This window comes from Dipodomys spectabilis, unplaced genomic scaffold, assembly GCF_019054845.1.
Source record: "Dipodomys spectabilis isolate Male_0828 unplaced genomic scaffold, ASM1905484v1 ptg000173l, whole genome shotgun sequence".
In the NCBI taxonomy this organism is placed as follows: domain Eukaryota; kingdom Metazoa; phylum Chordata; class Mammalia; order Rodentia; family Heteromyidae; genus Dipodomys; species Dipodomys spectabilis.
The window spans coordinates 2,873,122-2,887,050 of NW_024870850.1; the positions used below are offsets into that span (position 1 = coordinate 2,873,122).

General features: G+C 35.8%; 2 protein-coding genes across 2 annotated transcripts in view; one reads left to right on the forward strand and one right to left on the reverse strand.

Annotated features, from left to right (window-relative positions):
* The window catches only part of LOC122119901 (vomeronasal type-2 receptor 116-like), a 68,551-nt gene extending 65,266 nt beyond the window's left edge, over nucleotides 1-3,285 (forward strand). Inside the window, exon 10 of the mRNA XM_042693959.1 lies at nucleotides 2,831-3,285. Coding sequence (XP_042549893.1) covers nucleotides 2,831-3,285 — 455 coding nt within the window. The remainder of the gene's footprint in view (nucleotides 1-2,830) is intronic.
* A 3,635-nt stretch (nucleotides 3,286-6,920) lies between these two features.
* LOC122119902 (vomeronasal type-2 receptor 116-like) lies at nucleotides 6,921-12,426 on the reverse strand. Its single transcript, XM_042693960.1, has 5 exons — nucleotides 12,316-12,426; nucleotides 11,041-11,847; nucleotides 9,711-9,938; nucleotides 8,776-8,899; nucleotides 6,921-7,843 (listed from the first exon to the last, which is right to left on the reverse strand). Exons 1-5 carry the CDS (start codon nucleotides 12,409-12,411, stop codon nucleotides 6,921-6,923), a joined length of 2,178 nt encoding a protein of 725 aa, XP_042549894.1. The 5' UTR covers nucleotides 12,412-12,426.
* Between the last annotated feature and the right edge of the window lie 1,503 nt (nucleotides 12,427-13,929).

Below are 13,929 nucleotides of genomic sequence, written 5' to 3' on the forward strand. Positions count from 1 at the left end.
GAACTCAGTAAAAACACTTGTTAATAAGGAAAGGGGAATCTGAAGCCAAGTGAACTTTTCTGTTCTCTAGTCCCCCAAAGTATGAATTCTCCTGCCTGTTCCCCCCTATTGTCTTGTCTCTGGTCGCAGTGGTCATCGGCATTCTAATTTTGCTTTCTTATTTATTGTTTAAAATATTTTGGGGTATTTTTTTTGGTGAGAGTCATAATTTTTTAATCTAAAGCCTGGGTTCTATATATGAGGTATTTTGCTCAAGGCTAGCACATTACCACTTGAACCACAGCTCCAGTTTTGGCTCTTTGGTAGTTAGTTGGAGATAAGATTTTCATAGACTTTCCTCCCCCTTTAAACTGTGATCCCTAGATCTCTACTTCCTGACTAATTCAGATTATGGGTATTTTTCTATATTTTAAAGTACATTAACCTCCAGCCTGCTCATCATTATGCTGCTTAATCACCAAATACATTTCATTAATATTTGCCTCTTAATAAAGTTTCATGTTTTCATATACTCATTAGTGTTTTAATAGTAGTATATTTCTTTTCACAATCTATCTTTTGCAATATTACTCAATCTGTTTCATTAGGCCAATATCCCTCCATGCTTTCCCTTTCCCTTACATCTTTGCTTTCCTTTCATCTTCTTTCTTCTTCCTCCTCCTCCTCCCTCTCTGCTTTCTCTATATGGTTTTAGAATTTCAAGAATGGGTTGCATATGCTAAAAAAATATACTTCAGTTGTACATCACAATGTATTGGATTTATGGAGTAATAGTTGAAGAAGGTATAGGTATAATAGTTTGATCATCTATGGCTGGATAAACTTTACAACTTAATCTTGTTTAATCACTTTAAAAATATGCATACAAATTTCTATGTTATATATATAATTTTATATTAATTGATGTAACATCTGGTATTATATGAAAATGTTACATTTCCAATATTTTAATCATATAAGAAATATATTATTCATTATTTTAAATACACTGAATTACTGGATTCTACATTTTTTTTAAAGAAACACACGGCTATTTAAGACGTGGTTGCATAATGGCAGACCTTCCTGCTCTCTTCTATTGTTCATTGCATCTTTCTTCTGAGATTTGTATTTTTTATGTCTTTTATTGTAAAAAACCTATACAGAAGAGTTACAGTTACATGAGTAAGGTAATGAGTACATTTTCCTATTGATCATTGTTACCTCCTCTTTTGTTTTCTCCCTACTATCTCTTCCCTCCCTACCTCCCGAACTCCTCCCTCCCCACCCCAAGTTGTAAAAACATAGTGTCTTGTACATCCCACTGTTACAATTCAGCTTTTTGTTATTTCTTGTCCCCTCCCCAAATTAGAAAAATGTATATACAAGATGTAGGACACCAACATCAAATACAGTGAAAACAGGGGTTATACTGTGCGGGAAGAATATACAAGAGAAACAAAAAAAATCACATAATCCATTATAAATATGTTAAAAACAATAGCAAGAAAGAAAAAAACCACTTGTGTCCCTATCTTGAGGTTCATTTCACTTAACATAATCGTATATGATCAGATGTACATAGCTTTTGGCCTTTTCTGCTTGTCCTAGACTTGTACTAGTTATTGCAAATAAGGGAAACCATGGGACCTATATTTCTTTAGGTCTGGCTTACTTCACTTAATATAATTTTTTGAGATTTTATTTCTAATAGATGAGTGATTAAACACTGATAATGGACTTCTATCACTTTTGTTTTAAATTGGAAATATAATAGTGCTTTGGCAAAAAAAAAAACCATTTCCTTGTAAATGACAGAATTTTTTCCTTTCTAAATGGCTGAGTAAAATTGCAGTGTATATAGGTACTACATTTTTTGGATTCACTCATCTACCGTGGGGCATCTGGGCTGTTTCCATACCTTGGCTATTGTTAATATTGTGGCATTAAACATGGAGGTGCAAGTGTCCTTGTATCCTGATTCCTGTTGCTCAGGACCTAGGAGTGGTATGGCTGGCTTGTAGGGAAGATCTATGTTTAGTTTTTGGAGAAACCTCTAGATGATGTATACAGTTACAGTTACGTAAATAAGGTAGTGGTTTAATTTCTGGTCTAACTTGTTACCCCTTCCTTCATTTTCTCCCTCTTTCCCTCCCTCCCAATCCCATCCCTGGGTTGTACAGATTATTTCCAACATATTATAGGTATCGTTGTTGCATAAGTTCCCCTTTTGTCTTTTGTCTCACCATTTTGTTGTTCCTCTTCGCTTCCCTAGACAAATATGAGATGGATTCAAGGCTGGGCCACAAGGCTTCCTCTAACATTTCACACAGACATAGAGGGAAATGTAAGCTATATTATCCACAATTTTGAACAGAGATTGGAGAGTTGTGTACACCTCGCTAACAACTAATAGCAGCATGAATAAGTGCAGAAAGGTGCTCTTAGGATATTAAAAATGTGAAAATGACCCATTTCAAATATGTGTAATAGTCATTGAAGTTAAGATGTTCCAATTAGACTAGACAAAAGAGAATGTCAAATTCTGGGGGAAGGAAGACATAAAAATCCATTCTGGGGCTGGGAAGGTGGCTCAGTGATAGAGCGCTTGCCTTGCATGCATGAGGCCCTGGTTTCAATTCCTCAGCACCACATAAGCAAAAAGAAAAAAGCCAGAAGTGGTGGCTGTGGCTCAAGTGGTAGAGCATTAGCCTTGAGCTGAAGAGCTGAGGGACAGTGCCCAGGCCCAGAGTTTTGGCCTCACAACCGGACCCCTCCCCAAAAAAATTAATTCTGAACATTTTTACTACTACTTGGTAATGCATTTATGTTTATAAATTTCACAAATTAGTTTTATCTCTAAGTGGGCATTTTCAAATGTTCATTGAAGAAAGGCAGTATTGGAAAGATACTAATGTTAGTCCATACTTCTTACCAGATATGGAGCAGTGTGTGAAATGTCCAGATCATCAGTACCCCAACACAGAAAGAAACCAGTGCTTCCCAAAAGCTGTAAGTTTCCTGGCTCATGAAGAACCCTTGGAGATGGCGTTGGACTGCATGGCTCTCTGCTTCTCCACTCTCACTGCACTTGTTCTTGGGGTGTTTGTGAAACACCAAGACACTCCCATTGTCAAGGCCAATAACCAAGCTCTTAGCTACAACCTGCTCATTTCTCTCACCTTCTGTTTCTTCTGTTCCTTGCTCCCTATTGGGCATCCCAATACAATCACCTGCATTCTGCAGCAGGTCATATTTGGAATTGTGTTTGCCATAGCTTTTCCACAGTATTGGCCAAAACTGTGATTGTGGTTCTGGCCTTCAGACCACTTCTCTAGGGAGAAGAATGAGGTGGTTGCTAGTATCAGAGGTTCCTAACTTCATCATTTTGTCTGCACTCTGATCCATGTGATGTTCTGTGGTCTCTGGACAACTCTCAATCCTTTGTGGACACAGATACACAATCTGAACATAGCCACATTATGATCTTGTGCAACAAGGGCTCCCCCACTACCTTCTACTGTGTCTTGGGATATCTGGGTTCCCTAGACCTGGCCAGCTTCACTGTGGCTTTTCTGACCAGAAACCTGCCTGAAACCTTCCTGACTTTCAGCATGATGGTGTTCTATAGTCTCTAGATCACCTTCATGCCTATCATAGCATAAGAGGAAGGTCATGGTATCTGTGGAAGTCTTCTCTATGTTGGCCTTCAGTGAGAGGCTCCTGGCCTGCGTTTTTATTCCTAAGTGCTACATCATCTTGATAAGACCAATAGACATTCTCTGAGTGGTTTCAGTGATAAAACCGACACACAAGGAGAAATAAACCTTAAGATGAGCACATATATTGGTCATGTGATAAAAGGTAAATCCCTAGTCCTTTCCTAGTTTTGTATTATTTTATCTTGTTAGAATTACTTCAACGATTATATCACTCTTAATCTTTTCTCTAATAGTGATACAGTCCCAACTTGTAGCCATAGGTGGATAAATTTTATTTTTTTAGCTTTAGATTTAGTTCTTCCTACATAATCTGCACTTCATCTTAACATTCCCACTCTTTAGTTTTTTATTCTTATCTCATCTTTGTTTTCTCAATCACTTTTCTAAAAATTTTTATTAAAGGTCATAATTCTACCGTCTATTGGAGAATAGAAAATAAAACATAAAAAATTGTGATAGGAAGAAGGATGAGGTAGTTTAGCATATAGCAATGTTCTTTCTCTATGAAATCAGTAAAAACAAAGCAGAATTTATCAAATAGAACAAATTCTCAAGTAAGAAATAGAGTACCCAAGAATATATTTCCAGATATAAAAATTCAGTTAAGCAATCAGTAGCATTCAAAATTATTTATATGTTTATACGGACTCATGCACTAACAAACTGTTTGAAAACTCATTGTATTAGTAGGTACCCAAATTCATTGCAAGTTTTTCATAATGATGCTGGAGGTGGAATGTAAAGCCATGGGCATGTTAAGAAAGTGCTCTGCTCTTGAGTCATACCCTCTGCTCTCACCATAAGGTTCCCCAAGTTTCCCTTATTTGCAATAACTAGTATATGTCTGAGACAAGCAGAAAAGTTCGGCTAAGTTGATGTTAGGTGAAACAAACCCCAAGATAAGCACATATTCAAATGTTTTTTCTTCCATGCGACTGTTTCTAACATATTTATAAGATGATTTCTTTGTTGCTTTGTATGTGCCTCCCCCCACGGTATAACCCTTGTTTTCACTGTATTCGATGTTGGTATAATTTGTGGAGGGGAAGGGAAAAAACAAATTGTTTAAATAAGGATACAGGTGGACCCATTGCAACAATGAGATGTACAAGTCATTATGTCGAAAAATGAACTTTACAACTTTGGCGGGGAGGGGGGAGGAATTGGGGGTGTCAGAGGGGCTGGGAATGGATAAGAAGGGGAAACAAAGGAGGAGGCAACAATACTTGATAAGAAATGTACTCATTATCTTGCCCATGTAATTGTAACTCTCTGTATGGTATTTTCACAATAATTTTTAAAAAAAGGTTCCCAAAGTACCTGCAATGGCACACATGACCATAATCATGCAGTGTGCAACAGAAAATACAAATCTAAAGATTAAGTCAAGGACTAAACAGCATAATGATGTTGGATCATACATTGTGCTATGTGCCACACTAATGCAACCTATTATTAGTACGGGAAATGTAAAGATGAGGAATGTGACACTTGAAAGAACTGCTTTTTCTTCATCCTGATCTAAAACTAATATGACTCTAAAAGACAGTGCAGTGCTTGCAAGAGAATCACAATCCTAATCAGGTCACCACTAATCTCATATCATTTTGAATATTTGATTATATAGGCTTTCATTACTAATATTTCTTCATTTTGAGTAGCATGAATTAGTTGTGCCAGAGTGGTTATTTGGACATTCCAAGTACTCATAAAATGTGCCCTGATCAGATTCACAGCTTCCATCTACTTTTACCACTTCTTAAAACAATTTCAGCATTTTTCATTACTCCATGTTCATACACATTCATTAAGTAGTTTGACCATGCCCAGCCACTAGTATCTGTCCCTTACATTTAGAGCCCACAACTGGATAAGATCTCAATTACACTCTTATCGTTCATATTAATGAATGACCATTCAATGAGATGTCACAGATATTGGGGTATACCAATACTGTGACCAGTTCTACAGAATAGGAAGTCAGTATTTTATTCAGTAATAATAATTCAACCATATCAATGGAATTACAATAAAGGTGTAAAAAGCAATGACTTCAAAAAAAGTGAGATCTACATTGATCTTATCTTCAGAAACATATTGAGAAACTTAGATATATTCAATAAACATTCTGACCTCAAAAAGGAACAATTAAACAATTTTTTCACCAACACATTATTTGTTGTTATTTCCAACAAAAATAAAAGTAATAGAAATTCATCTTCAGTTACATAATCACTAATCTATCATTTATATAAATATCAGAAAAAGGTACAATGAACAAGAGTAGACAGGGCAAAGGCTTTCATTGTGTGATCATAAGTTTTAAATTGTCATATAATTCTGTAAACATAGTACACAACTCATAAAATTGGTCTGTGCGGTACAATGAATAATACTTTTCCTTATTAAATTAAAAGGTGTAAATATGAAAGATAAACATTTTCATGTAATCAACAGATTGTAAACTTAGATAATATGACATCAATACATTTAATTGATACAGATTTATATATATATATCATATTCAGATCAAGTCATTAAATAAGGGTATATTGGTAAGGATATCTTCCCATGCATCAACAAACTTTTAGACATCTACAAATTTTACTGACTTATTAGTTCATATATTAAGTAGATTGTGGGAAAAAATTGAGGTACATTTTTATACACTATGCCAGGCATTTCTAGAATTCTCAAGATATCTAAGGAAAGCAGAGAAGGAGGCAGAAGAAGGAAAAAGGAGATAGAGGAAGAGGGAAAGGGGGAAAGAGAGATCCAAAATCACAGACACAAAACTATTCCTAAAGGCAGATGTTTGACTAGAAATGCATAATTATTGAACAAATTATGCTCCAATGAAAGTACTAACACCAAGAACTTTGTTAACAGGAAAATTTAATGAAAAGAGTTGGATCACTAAGCAACAATGATGTACAGGTATCAGATTAGGATACTTAAAACTTTAGGAAAGGGACTAACAAAGAAAAGTTAGACTGGATAACAGTGAAAATGAAACAAAAAATGGAGATCATGGGATTGAGTGTAGAGTAAATAAAAAACACAAACACACACAATTTAAACAGCAATGGTGACAAATGTAACTACATCAATAATCTAAAAATGAGAAAGTCATTTATCCATGGAATTATTATAAAATGATATAAGACTAGGAAATGAGTGTAGATTTATTTTACAACTTCTATCAAATATGTACCCATCTTAAGACAGCTTGTGGCTCATAATATGTGTATTGTCCCTGAAGGCATGCAGAGAATTTCTTTCTGGCCTTAACAAGATGATATAACACTTGGGGGCAAAAATGCAGCCTAGGAGCCCTGCACCAGAGGCTAAGATGGAGAAGACCTCCACAGCCACCATGACCTTCCCCTTGGCACTGTGGTAGACAGGCAGGAAGGTGAGCCACACACTGCAGAACACCAGCATGCTGAAGGTCAGGAACTTGGCTTCATTGAAGGTATCAGGCAGGTTCCTGGCCAGAAAAGCTACAGTGAAGCTAGCCAGAGCTAATGAGCTCATGTATCCAAGGACACAGTAGAAGCCCATGAAGGAGCCCTTGTTGCATAGGATGATGATGTGGCCATGTTCAGAGTGTGCATCAATGTCAATGAAAGGAGGAGAGATTCCCAGCCAGAGCACACAGAGAATCACCTGAATGAGGGTGCAGATGGGGATGATGAAGTTAGGAGCCCCTGATACCAGCAGCCATCTCATCCTTCTCCCTAGAAAAGTGGTCTTGAAGGCCAGAACCACAGTCACAGTTTTGGCCAACACTGTGGAAACAGCCACAGTGAACACAACTCCAAATGTGGTCTGCTGCAAGATACAACTGAGAGTATTGGGACGACCAATAAAGAGCAAGGAACAGAGGAAACAGAAGATGAGGGAGATGAGCAGGATGTAGCTGAGAGCCCTGTTGTTAGCCTTGACAATGGGAGTGTCTTGGTTCTTCACAAAAACCCCAAGAACAACAGCAGTGAGTGTAGACAAGCAGAGAGCCATGCAGACCAGAGCCATTCCCAAGGGATCTCCATAAGCCAGGAAACTTGCAGCTCTTAAGAGGCACTGATTTTTCTCTGTGTTGGCATACTGATGATCAGGACATTTCACACACTGTTCTACATCTGGTAAGAAGATCAAACATTAGCTTTTTTTCAGTATTGTCCATTATTCAAAGGAAATTAGAAAATCCCCTAGTAGATGTAATTCTATCATATAAGTATTTTTACCACAAATGTAAATATTACCAGAAATTTCAATGTTCTTTTTGTTTCATTTCTATACAAAAACACTACTCTCATTCCCAAATTCAGTGTTTTCAGGCTAATTGAAACATTCCCTTCAGAGACAATCACATTTGATAATGTGTCATTATTGCCATAATACCCTAACATCAATTTTCTACACCATTTCTCCTTGCTACATGTGCACAATGCCATAAACTTCACACAAAATTGTGGAAGATATAGCTTGCAATTTCCTACATGTCTCTGTTAAACATAAATAGAAGATCTGTTGCACTGTCTTGAATTTATCTCTTTATATTTGTCCTAATTCCTTAATGTGAAGCAGTGGGGAAAAGAGAATCAAACCATTCTTTGGAGCTCTAAGTTATGCTATGCACAATATTTGTGCCTCCATCTTAAACCATACACAAGTTTATGAGCACTTGCTTTGTGACAAAAGGAAATATGTGGACAATGTAGTTTAATGATGTGTAGACCCTAATTTTATTGTTAAGCAAATACAGATTGCAGGAACACAAAGACTATTTCATAAGCCTTTTGTTTATTTTAGCAAACTTAACTGGGAGTGATAAAACGAGTTTCTTTGAGATAACCATACCTACAATGGTATAGAAAATATGAATTCCATATGTAATTCAAGACTATGATTTGTATAATGTCTGGGAGAAACATCAATTGTTACAATTAAATTACTAATTGAAGGAAGGAACTTGAGCTCTACAATCCTAGTACACAAGTTTCACATTGACTTGGATGGATTGGAGAATATTAGGAGTGATGGCAAATTTCTCCTTCAGTCATGACCTTACCTGTCCCATTAGCAATTTCATTCTCTGAGCAAGGGGTACAATCAAAGCAACAGGCAGCCTTTCCCTCCTGAGTGGACTTCCTGAATCCAGTACCACAACTCTCACTGCACACAGAGTGAGGAGTCTGAGGGCAGTGAGATAATGTTAGCAACTGTTTATATTTTTACCTAACACATGAAAAATCCATACATTTTCTATACATCTTAATCCAATCAGTTTTTCAGGATGCTGTTATAGATTTTACATCACATGATGTAAACGTAGCTTGTTAGCTACGTTTCCTGAATAGTGAGAAACTAAATTTTGAGGCAAATGCTATGAAACTCCCCTGAATTCACATCATTATGTGTTGTTTCTTTTGCTTATCTGAGAAATAGTATGAAGGAAGAAACCTTTTTGAAGCTTTAAAAACATGCTATAAAATAAATCATAGGCTTCCCTTCTGTGGGGTTTTGTTATTTGCAGGTCCATAATACTTTCCTTTTTGTTTTCCAGTAACATGAGATAGGATGCTCTTCCAAAACAGGCTACTTACATGATTCCCTTCACCAAAAATACCCAAGGAAGAGGCCAACTAATCATTGAATCACCAGCATAAGAAGTATGAAATAATAATTGATTTGTTGATTCTTATTAATTATGAGATTCTTATAAATTGATTATTACATATTCTTAGAAATTTATTATTGAGATTTTTGTCAGAATGGTAGAAAATTTCTAAGATGTCATTTATATTTGATTATGTGAAATAGATGTCTATTTACAAATATACTGTTAAGTTCATGCATTTCTTTCCTTTTCAGGACTCAGTATATATAAAATCCCATTGAAATACTTAAATGTACAATGTCAGGTTATTCATGAGCAGGAGTATAAATTCTGGATTTTTGCTTGTTTCTAATTAGTTCAAATCATTACAGTTAGATCCAACCCACCTTGGTAGTTCTTAGGCCCCATTCTATCATATTTTCAGACACAGACAATTGATGACCATGCGGAGCATATGGACTGAATTTTCCTATTTTTGCCTTAAATTGAAGACCTTCTGGAAGACTCCAAATGTTTACAATATCGTACTCTGCCTCCACCTTCCTTCTGTCATCCAAAACCACTTGGGCTCCAACAAGATTGTGAAATTGTATGTTCTTCAGAAAAGGATGCAGCTAAATAAAACACAACATCTTCTTTTTAATAAGTTTTTAATTGTGAAAATACTCCACAGAGGGGTTAGTTACTTGAGCAAGGTAATGAGTACATTTCTTATTAAGCATTGTTGCCTCCTCCTTTGTTTTACCCTACCATCCCTTCCCTCCAACTCCACAAATACACTCCCCCCTGCCTAAATTACGAAGTTTCTTTCCCAACATAGTGTCTTCTACATCTCATTGTTGCAATGGATCCACCTGTATCCCTATTTAAACATTTTGTTTTTTCCCCTCGACTCCCCAAATTATACCAACATCAAATACAGTGAAAACAGGGGTTATACCTTAGGGGGGGACATACAAAGCAACAAAAAAAATCACATGGTACCTTATAAATATGTTAGAAACAATAGCAAGAAAGAAAAAAACCACTTGTGTCCTATCTTGGCGTTCATTTCGCTTAACTTCACCTTATCTGGTCATATGGAAATATAACATCTTATGGTGAAGTGAATCCAAGAGTTAAGACAGAAAATCTGAATTAAGAAAAGATCCCCGTTGTCTTTAATCCCTGCCTTATAATTCAAGATTAACACAAATACAAATTACAGTAGAACCTAAGAAAGACCAACAACTTCTTTCAATAGAAACAAATTCTATGTAAATACTCATAAATGAGATACTTCTCAGTTGCCTAGCTACTGTTTACTATAACCAATAATTTCAGGAATCTCTATAAAATGTTTGTTAACTAAATTCATAATATCTGAGTTTGAAATGTGAACATTTATGAAATGTATAGTTAATACTAGATAATAATTCTGAGAGATGAGAAAATCTGGGTGTACAATTTTTAAACCATTGACAATGAGCAAGTTGAAGTCATTTGTAAAACAAATCATTGATGGAAAGATAAAACCCAATACTTTTTTTCCAGCTGTTTATTTTTCTTTAAAAACATGGAAAGAAGGGTATAAAGGCAACCACACAGACATCGAATTCAGTATTACTTTTTCTTGGTTTTGAAAAGTATCTGAAAGATTTAATTTCATACTATATGATACCCCATTAGGAAGTGACTTTGCTAATGGTGTATACCATCTGACACAGAAGGCATTACCTGTGCAGGGGAAGGCACTGTCCCTATTCTATTTCCCATTGTTTGTTCTTCTGTTTGCTCAAGAAGCATCTCATGGAGAGCCTGGGCCACAGCATACACAGCATTGTATATATTATAACTCTCTTCAGACATGGTCATGTCAAAAATCTGCCCAGGCAACCATTCCAGGGAGGCATCATATGGACAGTTCACCCAGGTTACACACTCAGATTCATTCTGTGAGCAGTTAAAAGACAGAAACCAAAACCTAGCAAGGTAAAAGTCCTCTGGGTATTTGGAAGGGTTAACTGCCCTTATAAAATCTGTGAACCCAGCAATGTGTGCAAAGTGGTGTGAAAATATGAGAGGTACATGGAATGAGCCAAGTATGAAATATCTGCTTCTCATAGTTAAATCCCACGAGGAGTTTATGATACAAACTTTTCCTGTTATTAAAAATTGCTCAAAATACAACATTAACTCAAGTAGGGATTCATTATCACCATAAATGATGGAAACATTTGCTGATGACTTATTAATCTCATTATATATTACCATCAATCTCGATATCTCTGACAAGGTGCGGACTGGCACCACTTCCTCAAAGGCTATGCAGACTCTGTTCTTGGACATCTCTTCTCTCAATTCTGGAAGAATCCACAAACCATTCCCATCTTGTGATATGAGCAGCCCCACCCAGTTCCAGCTGAAATGAAGCAGTAAGGACACTATGGCAATGGCTAGAGTTGTGTCCTTTGGGGCCATCTGATAAAGAGAAGGAAATTTGCTGGAATCACTCAGGATAAGATCAAAAGCCCCAAAGGTAAGCTAAAGGGATGAGAAAATTGAGGGCTCTGTGAATAAGAAGACAGGCATCTATCACAATCTCAATCTTGAAGTATATTAAACAAAGCTGCATGTGGGAGGAAGAAAGGCTAATTTTCCTTTTTTAAAACTGTTATTGCTAGATGCTGGGAGCTTATGTTTATAAGCCTAACTATTCAAGTAGTTGAGATCTGAGGATCACAGTTAAAGCCAGACTGGGTAGAAAGTACATGAGGCTCTTACTTCTACTTAAGCACCAAAGAGCCAGAAGTGGAGCTCTGGCTAAAGTGGTACAGCACAGGACTTGAGCCAAAAAGCTTGGCGACAATGCCTAAACCCTGAGTACAATCTCTAGGACTGGCACAAAAACAAACTAACATTTGGTAGCATAAAATTTGATTGGCTCAAAAACCTCTTTCTTCACACCAAAGTAGACATGTTTTCACATTTCCTCATTCCTCCCACATTCACCTGTGGAAATCTGTAGAGTTCCAGCAGTGTCCCTACTGTGGCCGATGTTGTTCCTGATATTCCTGTAAGTACTGCCACAGACTTTCTTTCTCTCATACAGGTGTAGTTTGGAATCTTGTACTGCCCAGATTGCCAAAGAAAAGGCTTCTCAAATACAAATGAACTTTTGAAATCAACATCATAGATATCAAATCCTAGTGTCAGGTTGTGTAAAACATCAGGGTTCTTGTTAATTTCCTCAACAGCAAAAGCCAAGGCAAGAATAAACTGGTAGTTCTTGAAAGTAAACCTGCATTGTGGGCATAAAATTTTAGGAAGAGTACTTTAGAACCTAGTCTTCAAATACAATGCAATGCCTTTGAGGGATTGAATGTTTATTCCTCTGCTCAATTAATGTATTTAAACATTACCCTCTATTGGGTTGGATGAGAATGTGGATTCATGTGCACATATTTACAAATACAAATAGAATTATTTGGAATGAGATCAGATCTTTATGCAAGCCCAGAAAGAGTTGTTTTGTCTGTTTGCTACATAAAACACCAAACAACTGTGCTCCATTAAATTTAGGATAGGTCCTTGTGAGACTCCAAATAGTCTATTGTCTTAACTTTAGGTTAACTAGGTCCATATGTATGAAAATAAAATTTTAAGATACATAGTTTGTGTTATATGGCTATGTCAGGCTAATCTAACTAATGGAATATCTGAAGTAAACGAGTTCCTTCAGAAGCACTATGCATCACTCAGAAAGTGTTTTACAATTCAATCCTTATATTCAATTTCAAATAACACATTATATACAAACAAAGCATCATATTGTGACTAAGGATCAAACTGTAACTAGCTTATGTTGAAATCCCACTTCCATGGCTACCATAATGAAATGCACTCTTCTGAAACACCTCCAGGAACACTCTGCTTGTCTAAGTATATTTAGATGTAAATACTGAAATGGAATATATAATCTCTCTATATATAATTATATATACACGTAGAGATAATTTTACTAATAAGGCATGCAATTCAAAGAACTGAGAAAACAAGGAAAGAGGTGACATTCTTCAAAATGAAATGTACTGTATCCCTATTTAAACAATTTGTTTTTTCCCTTCCCCTCCACAAATTATACCAACATCAAATACAGTGAAAACAGGTTATACCGTGGGGGAGGGACATACAAAGCAACAAATAAATATCTTATAAATATGTTAGAAACAATAGCAAGAAAGAAAAAAACATTTGTGTCCTTATCTTGGTGTTCATTTCGCACAATAAAAAATGAAATGTACTCATTAACTGACTTATGTAACTCTAAACCATCTGTACATCATGTCTTTACAATAAAAATAAATAAATGAGATTGAAAATTTAATTAATTAAAAAGAAATGTACTTATTACCTTATTACTTATTATGTACTTATTACTGCTCTGTACATCACTTTAAATATAACAATAAAAAAGAAATTAGAATGTTCTAATACAGCAAATATGTCAGTCAAACCGTAAAAGTATTTTTAATAATCATGGAAATTATTTCAATAATAATTTTGCAGCATTCATTATAGGACAATGTAAACTTGAATAACAAACATGTGAAATGATGTGAGAAA

Excerpts from the sequence above, each read along its gene's own strand:
- LOC122119902 (XM_042693960.1), bottom strand. The coding sequence starts at position 12,411 with ATGAGAGAAAGAAAGTCTGTGGCAGTACTTACAGGAATATCAGGAACA. Across the intron at positions 11,848-12,315 it reads AACTCTACAGATTTCCACAG|CTTACCTTTGGGGCTTTTGA; the intron begins GTGAATGTGGGA and ends TCATCCCTTTAG. Across the intron at positions 8,900-9,710 it reads GGGGCCTAAGAACTACCAAG|ACTCCTCACTCTGTGTGCAG; the intron begins GTGGGTTGGATC and ends CACTGCCCTCAG.